The sequence below is a fragment of the Maniola jurtina genome, chromosome 16, assembly GCF_905333055.1.
Source record: "Maniola jurtina chromosome 16, ilManJurt1.1, whole genome shotgun sequence".
Lineage (NCBI taxonomy): Eukaryota > Metazoa > Arthropoda > Insecta > Lepidoptera > Nymphalidae > Maniola > Maniola jurtina.
The window spans coordinates 714,746-732,063 of record NC_060044.1 but is presented as its reverse complement, the minus strand read 5'-3'; the positions used below and the strand labels follow the sequence as shown (position 1 = coordinate 732,063).

The 17,318-nt window shown below is 37.7% G+C and overlaps 2 protein-coding genes across 2 annotated transcripts in view; both read left to right on the top strand.

Moving 5' to 3' along the window:
* The window catches only part of LOC123873123 (dopamine D2-like receptor), a 113,285-nt gene that overhangs the window by 69,100 nt on the left and 26,867 nt on the right, over window positions 1-17,318 (top strand). The gene's annotated exons all lie outside the window — the stretch shown is intronic.
* LOC123873122 lies at window positions 536-17,279 on the top strand. The gene is made up of 6 exons (XM_045917833.1): window positions 536-754; window positions 6,093-6,774; window positions 8,731-8,927; window positions 11,004-11,199; window positions 11,813-12,385; window positions 16,390-17,279. The coding sequence occupies exons 1-6, from the start codon at window positions 734-736 to the stop codon at window positions 16,653-16,655; spliced, it is 1,935 nt and encodes a 644-aa protein (XP_045773789.1). The 5' UTR covers window positions 536-733; the 3' UTR covers window positions 16,656-17,279.

Here is a 17,318-nt window from a genome sequence, read left to right as displayed (position 1 = left end):
CAACGTTAAAAGGAGACAGAGGTATATCTCTCACATAAATCTGTCTCGTTTTAACTCAATCTTACGTCAGAGCAAGTCAAAGTGCGCTCTATAGATCTCAGCCTTAATAATAAGTTCCCGTTGGCACCCTCGGGTACGGAACCCTAAAAATGTATTATATTAGTACCAAAAATTTAAAATTACTTAAAAGCAACTAACCCTAAGGCATTTTTCATTATGTTTAATTAAATATATCAACCTAATTTATCGTCTAGACTTTGATTGTGAACAAATTATTTTGCTGTATGAATATAGGGATAAAATGCCAAATACCTGTTCTAATATTTCATACGTCAGTATCATAGGTCATCATCATCATAGTTATCATAGTAGTCATAGTATTATAGTTTCATAGGTCATAGTATGTTCTGTCGCCAAAGTCAGATTTCGCGTTTTGTTTCACCTTAGAAGTTTCACACAAACAAAAATGCGCGCTTAGTTTGACGTAATACCACAAAATATTTTTAAATGAGGGTAGTTATATAATTTTAGTTTATAACCAGCGAAATTTTTACAGTCATTGTTCTGCATCAAATTAACTCCTTTGGATGTGTTTTAAATGATTACCTATTATATTTATCAAATTAAGAATATACGAAATGTTTTTCGTGTGTTTTCCATATTATAAGTGTTTGATTCAAGTTATTCATGGTTTTTAGTGTAATATAGTTGTGAGAAATGAGAAGTCCACATCATGACGTACAGCTGGGTTGAAGTAAGTAGTTTTTTAATCATATTTTTAATAATTTACAAATAAATACATAATCTACATACGTACATGGCTTTAACATATCATACTTTTAATAAATCATGTAAAAGTAACTAGGAAATGCCGAAATGGTTTTGGGTTTTGAAAAATAGGTACAGTGAGAATTCTTTGATTTTTCGGATCATTATAGTAGCTGTCACTCTTTAGGTCTTTAACTATACACGTGCAAATAATTACATCCATACTAATATTATAAATGCGAAAGTGTGTCTGTCTGTCTGTCTGCTAACTTTTCACGGTCCAACAGTTTAGTCGATTCTGACGAAATTTGGTACAGGGTTAGCTTATATCCCGGGGAAGGACATAGGCTACTTTTATCCCGGAAAGTTGTTGGACAAATCATATTGTTGGACATATCATATAATATTACTAGCTGACAAGCAAATTCCCCCGATTTCATCTGCGTGGATTTAGGTTTTTTAGAATCCCATGGGAACTTTTTGATTTTTCGGGATAAAAGTAGCCTTTGCGTTAATCCAGGATAAAATCTACCTCCATTCCGAATTTCAGCCAAATCTGTCCTGTAGGTTTTGCGTGAAAGGATCACAGACACACACACACACACAAACACACAGACTTTCGCCTTTACAATATTAGTGTGACTTCTGAAGTTGGTTTTGTATCACGGTCCTTTGGTTCTTTTATTAAAAGTTATCCAGACACCAAGATTTTCTTTTGCACTTGTCCAACATTCCCGGAATGTGCGGGAACATCGTGTCACTAAGCCGGAATTCGTGACATACGGCTTACACTGCAGGCCATTAATTGTACTCCACAATTTTATAATATTTTGATACACGTTAACCCTTGACTATCTCCAGGGAGGTCATCAAAATAAAAAAAAAGTATACTACATTCTCGTAAAAGACCGAAAGTTTTATTTTATTGCTGCACAAAAAATTATCAATTACATCTCATTAAAGTGACAAAATTAAAGCCATTCTAGGTACCAATAACAGACCCTACAGTCATAGTATAGTACAATAGAAAACCAACCTACCAGGACCAAGGCACGGTTTTGCTTTTTGCGACGTCATAAAAACGTTCTTGTGGACGCAATTTCTTTTGACTTTTGCGATAAAGTTTTGAACCTTTTCCTGGGCTGTACACTTTTCTGTCCTGCAGTGTACACCGAACATTCCCAGAGTAGATGTAATGTGGTTGACCAAAACACGTTTTCGCTTTTTGCGACGTCCATTTTGTCCAGGAATAGTCATAAAAACGTTTCACATGCCAGATTTTTGTAAACGCAATTTCTTTTGACGGTTGAGGTGTGATTTTGAACCAATTTCTTGGGTGTGCACTTTTTCTGTCCCGCAGTGTACCAAACACACTTAGAGCAGACGTAATGCGGTTGACCGAGACACGTTTTCGCTTTTTGCGACGTCCATTCCATTCGAGGATAGTCGTAATAACATCGCCCTCGCCGGACTTTTGTGAACGCACTTACGTACTTTGACTTTTGAACGAAACAAAAAATTAATATAATGTTGTTAACCTATTAAAGAAAATCCCGGTCAAGTGCGAGTTGGATTCGCACAAGGTGGGTTTCGAACGATCGTACAAGAAACAACACTTTTTAATTTTTAGGGTTAGGTACCTCAAAAGGAAAAGCGGAACCCTTAGAGGATCACTTTGTTGTCTGTCTGTCCGTCTATCTGTCCGTCCATCCGTCCGTCCGTCCGTCGACATATTGAGATGACAAGGCGGGGGACACCCCCCACACCCGCACGTCACCCGCGCTTATCCGCAGCGGGTTAGCAAGGGGGCTGTGCGGGTGTGCGAGGCGGCTCCACCCCGGTTGCTCAACCTGTCGCGCACTATAGATCAACGGAAAGTACCCTATATAGGTTTTGATTCCCTTGTGAAGCCTTGACAGACACGACGGACTAACAGACAGACAGACATCTTATGTGTACCGGCTAGCGTTGATTATTCTGAGAGGAGTTCTCAGTAGTGTGCCAGCGATGGGTTGAGATAATGATAGTTTAAGCTGATACCAATTAGTGCTAGGTCATGTAGTTTATATGTTTATACGTTCAGGATATAGGCTATAGTAATAGGTGGATTAGTACCTAGACTAATTAGTGACTAATCCGCTTTGCCATAGTACCTACTGATCCAATTTCAGACCGAGATTGCAACACTTCCTGATATCTAGGCAGAATCTATAGCGTATACGAATACTTAGGTAAAATTCTAGGAATAATGCTAGTTATAATGTGCCTGGAATTATTATCACTGAATGAATCTAAGTTCACCAGCTAGGTGATTCGTTACTCACTGGTTCGGAATGCCGTTTCTACCGAGAAGAACCTGCAATAAACTCGCCGATTGCTCTTTTCAATTGTTCAATACATAGTACAATAATATTCCATACTATACAAGCTACTGCAGTTATGTTATATGATTTATAAAACAGCTCTATAAAATGTTTATTTTCATACGCACACCTAATTAAGCATAACCTGTCCAACGAACAAATATTAATTACAACTCCAATTCCAACTAATTGCACAGCCGCGAAATATTAATATTATGAAAGCTCATTACGAACATTGAGTTATTTATTGGCTTGATTAATATTTAATTGTAATCATTAACTATTGACAGTTGATTTTAATACTAAACCATCAGTTGGTTTCACAAAATTCGTTCACTTATAACTAAAAATAACAAAACTAACTGTCACTCATTAAATAGTTGTAGGTAGTTATTTTATTTCATCATCTCAACCCATCGCCTGGCCCAAAAGTCTCATCTCAGAGTTTAATAAGCCTAAAGTCCCCCACGCTGACCAAGTGCGTATTAACAGACTTCACACATCCCTGTGAATATTATGGAGAACTAGCCCGCTTTCATTTTAAACTGCATAGTCACTTACCATCAGGTGAGGTCGTAGTCAAAAGCTATCTTGTATCAGAATTATAAATTAAAAAAATATGCAGGTTTCCGCATGATGTTTTCCTTTAGGTACCGTTAAAGCAAATGATATTTTTAATATTAGCCATGTTAATCATGCATTGCCATGTTAATATACTTATCGCCCCTCCTACTAAGCATAAAGCTTGTACTAAGAGTAGGTACGACAATAGAGCAACGGGTGATGTTGAACCGCCGACCTCCAATATTCAGTCTGCTCCTTAACCGTTGAGCTATTGAGGCTCTTTTATTTTATTAAAGTTTCTTAAAACGCTTATAACTCCGAAAAAGTTGAAAGTGCGTACCCGGAATCGAACCCCAGATCTTTGAAATAGTCTAACTACTAGCTAGGCTATTACCATGCTTTCGTTAGAAGTTCTAAGTAGACATCCCATCCCATACTAGTAGCAAATGAGACGACAGAATTCCTAGCGAGGTAATGATCACAGTATTAGTGCACCAGTTACCCGCGAGTACAAGTGGGTCAACGAGACAATTAGCAAGGAGTGCGGGCGACAAGACCGCCTGCACTTTATGTGATAAGTGTCTTAGATTGATCACTCGAATTTCTTGCTATTCTCATTCCTGTCTTGCTTATTACTGACTAGTATTATACATTCATTTAGAAAGGGGGTCCTAAACGAAAAGGGGATCATTGTACTTATCTTTTTAAACAACTTTGATTAAGGGGCCAACTCTTGAATCATGAAAAAGAATTACTAGAATCATTTCCTCCTTAAAACAATGGCTATATTACTCGACAAAGTGTTTGGACCAGATAGATTTTTCAAAATTTAAGTAAATATAATGTGGTCTCGTAAAACAAGCTGCACAAAGACCGCTTTGGATGTTAGAATACCTTTTTCTAAGAACCTAAGAATACTTATAATTTTCTTACCTTTTTTTCTCATCATGAGTGCCAATTAAGTTACTCAATTTTACTACGATCTAGCCTAATTTATGACTAATAAGTAACTGAATTTTAACCTAAGCTTATAAATTATTCTATACACTAAGCCATTGTCCATTGACGAATCTAACTGCCGTATTCACAATTATTACTATGAGGTCTTACAGTGCGCTCGAACGCTTAGTGTAGGTTCTTTCTTGAATATAGATACAGTTTGTTCACATGTTCTTTTTGTTACCCAATTTCGGAAATTGCATTTTAAAATGGTACGGCTTTAGAATATAAATGACTAGCGACCCGCCCCGGCTTCGCACGGGTGGACATTTATTTTTTCTATTTTCCGGGATAAAATATAGCCTATACGGATTCGGAAGAATCCCTCTAAGTAATGGTAAAAGAAATTTTGAAATCGGTCCAGTAGTTTTTGAGCCTATTCAATACAAACATACAAAAATACAAAGTTTTCCTCTTTATAATATTAGTATAGATGACTATAAAGAAAATTTTGTAAACTTTTATGACGCAGACAAATAGACATATTTGGCATCAGAGAGTACCTACTGCATTTTGAAAACGCAGAAACTTATAACCATTTAGGGCCGGCGCACATATGGTGGAGCGCAGTGCAGAGCATGCCCGCGAAGTTTTCTAATCGCGTGACACATTACGCGAATTCCTACCAGAGAATGCGCGAGCACGCGCGGTACTGCGCGCGGATGCGCGAGTATCCGCACGGATGCACAATTGATTTTAGATATTACTAGCTGATACCCGCGACTTCGTTCGCGTGGATGTAGATTTTTTAAAATTCCCGTGGGAACTCTTTGATTTTCCGGGATAAAAAGTAGCCTATGTGCTAATCCAGGGTATAATCTATCTCCATTCTAAATTTCAGCCCAATCCGTCCAGTAGTTTTTGCGTGAAGGAGTAACAAACATACACTCACACACACACACACACACACACACACACACACATACAAACTTTCTCCTTTATAATATTAGTGTGATTTCAATGAGGACAATGTCGATAATATTTTGACCGTGAAAAATGATCTGCGCTGCGCTCCGCCATATTATGTGCCCCGGCCCTTAGAATACCTATCAATACCAGATAAGACGTGAACTCCTAGTATACATGTCGAATATAACGCTCCTGGCTTTTATCGAAATGAAACAGGAACTCCAATGTATGGAAATAATATGGGTCCCCTTACAACGGAAACCATATTTTATAACATGGATGTAAAATATAACGACATGCATGATACTTTTGAACTCGATAACAAATAAAAGGTTTATTTTAGTTCTTTATTAACCTACCTTAAACTCTGTAACATTTCCTTTATATTTAATCTTCTGTTCTACAATTTATATCATCTTATTACAGCTTATTTTAAACATCACTTACAAACTTAATAGTTTTGATATTGTTTTATATTGTAAATTTCAGGTTCGTTGCATTATTTGTCGTCTAGAGTTTTGCTGTAGAGATTGCCGTTGGAACCACGAGAGAAACACCCACGGGCTAATTTATGATTGCCCAATTTGCCGCGGAAAACAGTACCTTTGTAAACCGCAGGAATTAAACCAAGACTTCGTGCATCACCTTACAAAAGAACACTTTCCACTCAAGTGTGAGAAGTGTAACAAATTATTTATTACAATGGAGGATTTATCTGACATCGATAAATGTTCAACCATTTCTGAATTACTTGATTCAAATGTTGACGATAATATTATAAATGAGGGAATCGTTGAAAACAAATTTGATTCGATATACGAAAAACTTAATAGTGATGGAGAAAATTTTGAAGCTATTATATCAATTAATAATTCAACCAGAACAGCTGTTATAACACCCTTGTTAAGAAAGAAGTGCTTAGTCGATTATGAGTCCACTGATACAGAATGGGAAGAGAGTCCCAAACAAAAGCTTGTGGCCACACCGCATCCTAAGAAAGCTTTTAAAACTCCAACGTTGAAAAGTCAGCGTTCTGCAACCCCGCATGTAAAAAAGCTTCTTCTGAAACAAAAACACGTTGAAATGTACGATGAAACAGTAGATGAAGAAGAAAACTGTGATGATTCACCGGCAAGTGGTAAAACACCTTCACGGAATAATGACCTAGAAAGTAAGTTTATCAATCTCGAACCTATTTTTTATATTTTATCATTGTATATTTAAAAACTACATAACAGTTATCAATGCAGATTGGACACCTTTGAGAACATTATGGAGAACTCTTAGGCATGCAGATTTCTTCACGATGTTTTGTTTCACCATTAAAGCAAGTGATGTTAATTGCTTAAAACGCACATAACTCCGAAAAGTTATAGGTGCGTGCCCGGGATCGAATCCCCGACCTCCCTAATATGATGTGGACGTCTTAACCACTAAGCAATCACGACCTTCGTATAGGTATAATATGATAATGATGATGTCATTATATTATTAACAGAAGAAAAACGATTTAAAATGATTCTTCGGTTTACGAGAACGATCTCACCTGCTGCAATTTTTATCAGAATGTTGAAAAAGCGGAAAAGAAAGCTTTTTATTAATGCATTCTTGATGGCACTCGCTCACCTTCCTCGATCTACAAAGTGCCTCTTAAACGTAACTTTATATAATTTCTCGCAAAGGATAAAATACGTTACATTTTTAATATCCATTATTATGGAAATCTCAAACTTTTAATGGCCTTTTCTTAAACATTCTTTTAAGACCAATTATTTCTGTAGCACACTTAAAGACCGATGCTCGCTTTTGAAAGATCTTTTGATTTCTTTGCCATTTTTTTCATTCGCATACTTAGGTTCGAGGCTCATCTCAGGAGAGAGGAAAAGCGAAGTGTCGAAAAGCGAAGAGTGCGAAAGAATTAAATTCAACCATGTTATGTACATTGTGAGGAAGAAATTCAAAAATACAATATTATAGGACACTAGCTGATGTCTGTGACTGCATTGCCATGGATATAGGATAAAAAAATTCAGGATAAAAAGAAGCCTATGTGTCAATCCAGGATATAATCTATCTCTATTCCAAATCTGTCTAGTAGTTTTTGCGTGAAAGAGTAACAAACATACATCCATCCATACATACAAACTTTCGCGTTCCTAATATTAGTAGGATGTATTGACGTTTACGTATGTTTTCATTTTGCTTCTCTTGTAAAGTAGTTACACAATAAGCGTAAAGTTCAGTGTACTTTGTAACATTGGAAAAGCCACGTCGCTTCGTGTTGGACTCTGCCGCAATGTGTCTTCAACCTAAAGCGTTCTGGTTCTACGTTACTAAACATTTAGAAATCGTTAAAGTATCCATTTTGGGGTTAAACAAAGCATGAATAGTTGAATTAGAATTTCACAAAATGGTCAATTGACTTATTTGAGTACTTTTACTCTTTAAGTAAGTTGGTACTTTGAACTTTTTCTTTTAGACTGCTTTTAAATTCAAGCGTATTGTGTGGGAATACTTTATTAAATTAATCCACACTAATATTATAAATGCGAAAGTGTCTATCTGCTACGTTTTCACGGCCCAACCATTGAACCGATTTTAATGAAATTTGGTACAGACTTGGGATACATCCCGGGGAAGGACATAGGCTACTTTTTACCCCGGAAAATCAAAGTTTCTTCGGGATTTAAAAAAATCGAAATCTACGCGGGCGAAGCCGCGGGCATCCCCTAGTACAAAATAATTACGATACGACGCGACGCGTACCTACTACCCCATTCAACTTGAAGGAAGTCTAAAAGAAAAAAAAACAAACCCGTCTCCTATTTGGGAGTTATGTATTAAATAAAATAACTCTCTACATAATGCTCTCAAAGAGTGTGAAGTCTGCCAATGCACTTGGCTACCGTGGCAGACTGTGGCCTAAACCCTTCTCTAAGAGGAGACCCGTGCTCAGTAGTGGGCCGGCGATGGGTTGTTCATAATGACGATGATGATGATAAAATATTGTAAAGTAAATCAATAGACCATTTTAGAGGAATTACTTTCCTTTTGATTGGTTGAGACGCTTGAGGATTATTATAATTATGAGTTTTCTTTTATTGTTATGTGTATTGTTTTATCAAAGTTCCAGAGTCCGACCAAAAGATGACAACCCCCACATCACAGCTGCCACACGTACTGAAACTGACGGAAGTGGTGACTACCAGCACACCAACGCACCCCGGCACGTGGTCGCTGTTCTCTGGAGCTGGAACTGATTCTCCGTTATCAGAGATTGAGCAAACTGGCAGTCCAGCTGAGAGTATCAATAAAGAGTCAGAAGTGAGTCAATAAAGAGTCAGATATTATTATAAATCAACCGAAATATGTCCACAGCTGGAGATAGGTCTCGTGTAGGGACTTACACATTTTTTTAAAGTTTAAATCGAGTTAGCCCTTGACTGCAATCTCTTCTAGTGGTAAGTGATGATGCAGTATGAGATGGGAGCGGGCTAACCTGGAAGAGATACTTTAAACCCGTATATCTTTGATTTCTACACGGAATCATACCTGAACGCATGACTTTGCCAGTAGGTAACTAGCATGTAAAATTAGGCTAACTATAAAATTCCCAACCCTGCTAGGAATTGAACCCGGGACCTCCCTCGAATAAACCCACAGCGCTCACCACTGCGCCAGGGAGGCCGTCGTCAACGCGTCATACGTATTTTTCGTAAATATGTAATATGGACTTAGATAGTCGACTTTTTACGCCTAGATAGTAACCCAACTATGGGTATTTTTAACCCCCGACTCAAAAAGAGGGGTGTTATAAGTTTGACGTGTGTATCTGTGTATCTGTCTGTGGCATCGTAGCGCCTAAACGAATGAACCGATTTTAATTTAGTTTTTTTGTTTGAAAGGTGGCTTGATCGAGAGTGTTCTTAGCTATCATCCAAGAAAATCGGTTCAGCCGTTTGAAAGTTATCAGCTTTTTTCTAGTTACTGTAACCCTCACTTGTCGGGGGTGTTATAAATTTTCAATTTACACTTGTATATAATATAATATGTCGCAGCGAAATGGCATACGCCGGCAGTTAGCCATCTCCCTTAGGGATATGGCTAACATCCGGGAGATATTAAAACGACAGCTCAATTAGACTATTTTAATAAACAAATCTAGTGATATCATAGAATACTGAGCACTTCATAATATTATCCTATAGAACCTAAGTGTCCGGCCTTGGTGTTACTCGATATATTATTATACTAGCTGATACCCGCGACTTCGCGTGGATGTAGGTTTTTTAAAATTCCCGTGGGAACCCTTTGATTTTCCGGGATAAAAAGTAGCCTATGTGCTAATTCAGGGTATAATCTATCTCAATTCTAAATTTCAGCCCAATCCGTCCAGTAGTTTTTGCGTGAAGGAGTAACAAACATACACACACACATACAAACTTTCTCCTTTATAATACTAGCCGGTGCCATTTGAAATCCCGTGGGAACTCTTTGATTTTCCGAGATAAAACGTAGCCTATGTGCTAATCCAGGATATTATCTATCTCCATTCTAAATTTCAGCCCAATCCGTCCAGTAGTTTTTGCGTGAAGGAGTAACAAACATACACACACACACACATACAAACTTTCTCCTTTATAATATTAGTGTGAAGATAAAAATCGCTCATGTTCATATTACGCTCATATAACGGTTTTATTTTGTAACTATGTCAATGCGCTTTAAAGCTCACTATAAAGAAAAGAGAGCTTATATATTTTATGGATGAAAAATACCTCTTTATATTCTTGGCGCGATTTTCTGGCTAAGAATTTGTATCATAATTCTAGTTTCGTATTATAAAGGTTGCACTACTTTGAGAGTTTTTAATTTTCTGCACTTATAACGAGATTTCAGGTAGCAAGGCTGCATGCGCTTGCAAAATCCGCTATGTATTTATTAGAGTTTATAAACCCCCGACCCAAAAAAGGGGGTTTTATAAGTTTGACGTGTGTATCTGTGTATCTGTGGCATCGTAGGCCCTAAACTAATGAACCGATTTTAATTTAGTTTTTTCGTGTGAAAGGTGGCTTGATCGCGAGTGTTCTTAGCTATAATCCAAGAAAATCGGTTCAGCCGTTTGAAAGTTATCAGCTCTTTTCTAGTTACTGTAACCTTCACTTGTCGGGGGTGTCATAAATTTTTAATTTACACTTGTCTTTTTTGATGTCTTTTTGTTTGATTTCAAAAGGCGTATAATAGACACACTTTCGCATTTATAACATTAGTATGGTAGTATGGCTTGAAATTCATCCAAGAAGTATGGATATGGATAAATACCTACACTACTCTTTAAATGAAATATTTTACACGCGGGCTTTATTTTATTTTGTCTCAATTTTTCGATTTTTTTTTTAGCCTTCAAGAACGGAGGAAAACATCCAACCGAAATTGAAAAGCATAATAACTCGCACTAAACTCAGCACTCAGGATAGTTCAGAGAAGCAGGTCACATTTCAGGACAGCGACAACGTTACTGAGTCGTCGGTTAAGTCCAAGAAAGTGAAGTTCGCTGAGGACACCATATTTGAACCTGAACAAAAACTGAAAAGAGGTATTTCATTTTTTGTGATATATTCTTACATGTAACATGATGCCTCAAGCATAACTTGAGTAACTTAAAGTATAGAAGCAGGCGTTACTTTACGGTAGTCCATGATATACAAAAATCAAAAGCTTGATTTTCTATAATCCACTGAAAAAGGCAAATCTGTATGGTACAACATGCAGTATGCGACATGCACCACCCGCCCTCCCACTGTTAGGCATGCAGGAAAAGCAGGTCACCAAGCAAGCCCCATAAGTACTACCATAGAAATCCACCAGAAAACACTCGGCGCACGTTTCGCTCCGACACCGGAGCATCCTCAGGAGATGTAAACCTTACACTGTCCCACCTCTCCACTATGTCAACTCCTTTTTCTATATGTAATGTTTTTTTACAAGTTTACTTTTTACTAAGTTATTACTTATTACAATGATAGCGAATAATTTGCTTTTACTCGTTGAGGAGTTCTACCCTTCATATCTGAAAAGATAAATAATATTATCCTATCCTAGATTTACAACATCCAGATTTTTATTTTTATGGCCATTATTATTTTATTCTATTTATAACGCTATAGTTTTTATTTTCTTTAACATTAATTTTTACTTTTAATTTTTAGTGTTCTCAAAACCAAAACGCATGCTAACACCAGGCAGACAACGTCCAAGGTTCTCCAACCCGCGATTCCAAGCACTCATCAACCGTTTCGAAAGCCAAAGGGTGGCCTTAGCCCAAACCCCCATAACCAAAAAAGATGCGTCTATAGAAAGCACGCCTCCCGGTGAGCATAACACCATCCCAGCGAGAGCAATAAGCTTTAAAGATGATAGCCCAACCGTTGATACAGAAAGCCAATCTAAAGAATCGAATGAATTATTCAAAAGCTGTGTCAGTTCGCCAGCACCAATGAACAATGCAATAACATCGCTAACCACAAACATAGCGGGCACTCTGCAAACGTGCCTCACCTCTGTTCTACGCTCGACCGATGAAGAAACTGAGATACAATTTAAATTTGTCATCTCCAAAAAGAAAGTGAGCGTGAAGAGGATCACTGAAGAGGATAATGCTCAGAAGTACACTGAAATGGAAAGGGAAGAACAATCCAATAAGGAGAATATTTGGTCAACTGTGGCTAAAGTTGTTAAGAATGTGTTTTGGGGCAGCCAAGAAACTCATCAGACTAATCCTAGTAAGTATTTTTTAAAGAATATTCGCCATGCCAATCATAACTAATCCCTTTCCCCTCCAAGTAAGCGTAAATCGTACATAAAAATAAATAAAAATCTGTTTTAGTATGTACAGGTAAAGCCCTTTCATATGATACCTCACTTAGTATCGTTATCTTATTTTGAAAATTGAAACACATTTTAATTTTTTTGAATGACGTAACCACAAATTCGCGATTTCAGATTTATTCCTGTACTTGTGCTATAAGACCTACCTACCTACCTACCAAGTACCAAACATGATTCTAGGTCAACGGGAAGTACCCTATAGACAGACAGACAACAAAGTGATCCTATAAGGGTTCCGTTTTTCTTTTTGAGGTACGGAACCCTAATTAAGGCTAACGTAAGGCAATGGAATGATCAACCCTTGACCGGCACTATCCACAATTGATAACCGCAATTGCGAAAAGTTAGAGATGCTTGGTCACGATTGAACCCTCGACTTTCCAAATGGACGCAGACGTCTTAACCGTTTCACTATCAGGGTGGTTATCAAACAGAATCGCATTAGAATGTTGATGCGATGCGGTACACTGCAAGATGGCTCAAATAAGCTTATTTTGGGGATTTGCTCGTCCATTTCAGTGCAGTGCAGTGGATTTAATAGTTTGAATATAGTTTAAAATACTTATTTATCACAATTTTTAGGGTTACGTACCTCAAAAGGAAAATTGGAACCCTTATCACTTCGTTGTCTGTCTGTCAAGAAACCTATAGGGTACTTCCCGTTGACCTAGAATCATGAAATTTGGTAGGTAGGTCTTATAGCACAAGTACAGGAATAAATCTGAAAACCGCGAATTTGTGGTTACATCATTAAAAAAAAATTAAAATGTGTTTCAATTTTCAGAGTAAGCTAAAACAGATTTTTATTTATTTTTATGCGTAATAGTTTTTGATTTATTGTGCAAAATGTTGGAAAAATACCCCAGTAAGGAACCCTTAGTGCGCGAGTCTGACTCGCACTTCGCCGGTTTTTTTTTGTATGGTTATTAAACAAAATATCTTTTGCGTAGGTGCGTAGGTGCGAGTGTGTCTGTATATCAATTAGTTTTTCACGGCCCATCTGATTAACCGATTTTGAGGAAAAGCAAGTACCTACTGCTATCTAGTTTTCGGAGACGGACATGGCATTTTGTAGTAGAAAATGACAAGAGTCCCCACGGAATTTTTCAAAACCTAAATCCACGCGGACGAAGTCTTGGGCATCATCTACTTAGTATTTTTTTAAATGTTTGGCTTGTGTTGGAACGTCTCTCGTGCGGAACCTTATTGTACGTTGATGGTTCTGTATCACAAACTTTGACGCAAGTTCTAACAACAGGTGTACAAAATTTCCACTCAAACATATGAACGATACGGGTACGAGTAAACGTAACTTGTTGGCTAGGCAGTTTACTGTCAGTGTCCATGTTTTAGTTACATGTCTACGTCATCACAGCCACTTTGCACTTAGTCACTTTGCTAAAAAGATTTTCTCAAAGCTGTCTGTCCTCTTTGACTAGTCTAGGTTCGCGTCGCTTATTTTCTTTCAGAGGACGAATAGACACTCAAACCATCCGTCATAATTCATAGTACAAAAACGTCCATTCACCATTTTGCCCACTTTAACTCCAAATAAAAGTCATAAAGCCGAGGTGAAAATAAAATGGCCGCCCAAGGTCGGAAAATGCAATATTGCCTTTACAAGAATTCCAGTTTTGCGTCTAAGTTGAATTTTTATCTTTTCGCCCGTAAGCCAGATTACACGAATATTAATTTTTGCTTCTGGCGTAAATCCAATACCGGGCTTGTACATTTAATTTATCGTTTTGTTCTTTGGAGAGACGGTACGGACAAGGTCGAAGTTTGATATTGAAATCTACGTAAATAAAATTGTTTTTGATTTCGGACCCAAAATATTCAACGTTTGAGATTTGATTAATGCCGTAGTTTTGCCTTTTCAATGAAAAGAGCTGTGATAATTTAGTGGTTAAAGGTCGTAGCTCACTTACCTACGCGACACAGCTCTCGCACGGTAAAAGGATAAGCGATTTAGCGTTCCGGTACGATACCGCGTAGAAACCAATCAGGACTAAGAATGGGTTCAATGAAACCATACTCCTTCCAAGTTAGCCCGCTTCCATCTGTATCTGTCTTTTATAATAGTACTAGAGGATGCCCGCTACTTCGCCCGCGTGGATTTAGGTTTTAAAGATCTCGTGGGATCTATATCAATTACAGGGACGCAAGCTAGCTCGGTGCCTTTCATACAAATCGGTTAAGCAGATGGGCTTTTGGGAATCCCGTGGGAACTCTTTGATTTTCCGGGATAAAAAGGAGCCTATGGCCGTCCCCGGGATATAAGCTAACCCTGTACCAAATTTCGTCAGAATCGGTTAAACTGTTGGGCCGTGAAAAGATAGCAGACAGACAGACAGACAGACACACTTTCACATTATAGTCATTCACGTATTAGTCGCCTCAATGGCGTAGGCCTCCCCCAAATCTCTCTATAGCTCCCTATCCCGAATTTTCCGCATCCAGTCCTTTTAAGGTACGGAACCCAAAAAACGCTACTAATTGTGTGGCAGAGCGTTAACCTCGCCAATTAGGACGACGCGTCAAAGTCGAATCAAACTCCCTTTTTGTCACGAAACAAGTCCGAAAGCGCTCGGCGAAACTCTAAACAAGCTCGTCACAACTAAAAAAACAAACGAATCGTATAACTTCGGCACGTCCTCAATTTCCAAAAACTATACCCTCCCAAAGTCGCGTAATAAGCAAAGGGGACAGCCAAAATGAACCATAACACGTAGAGAATAAAGTTGACGATCGTTTGAGGAATTTCAGCCGTAAAAAGGCTAGTGAGCAGACAGAGGGAAACTTCTTTGACCTCTTTAGTCTTTTAGAGAGAGAGCCAGCGAGGGCCAGACCTTCGTTATTTTATAAAAGCTGAAAGTTTCCCTGCGTATTGTCCCCAACACAGGGAGAAACGATTAGCGACTATGAAGTTTGGATCATGGTGGCTTTGGGGATTAACAGGTAATAAAAGTGTAAAAATTTAAAATAAAGTGATAGTTAAACATGTCAGGTTAAACTTTAATATAAGGGTGTCTGGCAAGGGTTGCCATGACTCTAAGGTTGAAATCTATAGAGCGACTTTGACTTTGCTTAGACTTAAGATTGAGTTAAAACAAGACAGATTTATGTGAGAGACATATCTCTGTCTCGTTTTAAGTCTAAGCAAGTCATAGTGCGGTCTATAGATCTCACCCTAAGTGTCTGGCAATGCATAACATGATTTCTTATACTATTATGAAGATAATATAAAAAAAATTACACTTTATACTTTGACGTAAGACTTTTTACACCTTTGTTACCTGTTATCTCCCAAAGCGACCATGATCCAAACTTTATAGTCACTGATCGTTCTTCCCTGTGTTGAGGACAATACGCAGATAAACTTTCAGCTTTTATAAAATAACAAAGGTCTTACCCTAGCCGGCTCTTCGTCCATTTTGATTTCTGCTGCAGTGAATTGTGACAATCAAACCTTTATGATTGTATCTGTACGTGATTGTTCTTTATTCGAGATCTTTGAACAAAATATTGTCTTTTTACTTTTCGTGAGGTACTATTTTCTCGAAAATAATTTTTCATCATCATGATCAACCCATCGTCAGCCCTTCGCACAGGTCTCGGAATGAGAAGTAGTTAGGTCACAGTCCACCACGCTGGTCAAGTGTGGATAGGCAGACTTCACACACCTTTGAGAAAATTATGGAGAACTCTCAGGCACGCAGGCATCATTTTCTGACGATATGTACCTTCCCAGATAAATCAAGTGATATCTTATTGCTTAAAACGCACAATATAACTCCGTAAGTTAGAAATCGAACCTCTAAACTGTTGAATAGGAGGCGGGCGTCTTAATTACTGGGCTATCAGACCTCTCTAACTACTATTTTTATTCTAATTTCAGCTACGCCTTACGGATCTACAGCCTCCAACGATACCACATCCTCCTCAGCCTCAAAGAGGAAGTTTGATGACATATCAGACTCGGAGCTCAGTCCTCTGAACCACAAGAGACATAAATACGAAGGCAGGATCCGAGGGAGACCCCCCTTGCACCGCTCCAGACCCTGCAGCGTCTCATGCTTGAGGAGTTCCCATTCTGCTGAACAGCATTCCATGTTGAAGGAACTGTCTATGTATCAGGAGGACCATATGAATAGTAGCTTCTAATTTTTGTAAATTGATTTACAATTAGATAAAAACACACGCAGATACTCAGACATAATATACCCAGATGAAAATATATAAACTAATAGGTAGACAGACTAATGGACAGATAAACAGATATACAGCAATAGACACAGATAGATTAAAAAACAGACCTCCCGTTTCAAAGGGCACATTCAAGTTCACGACCAGATAATCCAGGATTCCTCAAGCATGAGACAGTATACTTGAGGAGTTCTCATTCCGCTGAATAGAAAAGAACTGAAACATACCCAAATGAAAATATACATATAGGTACTTAGCAACAGATAGATAGGTAGGAACACATCAATATAGATGGATAGATAGAAGATGGAAAGACAGGCAGATATTATGTTCGCAGAGGAAAATAAACAGACAGAATGTAATATTATTTACATGAAACAAACACACAAATAAAAAATATACAGATAGGTACAAACACAGAAAGAATTAAGTTGCATGTGAATTTTCATTTGAAGTGATACTGGTCTATTAATTTGAATTTCATTAGGATTTACAAAGGTTTATTTGAATTAATTGATTTTTTATTGGTGTTGAATAAATTATAATTTACTTGGAAAAAGTTTATAATTGTAAAATTATGGGAATCAATAAGATTTTAATTTAATCAAAAAAAAAAAATTA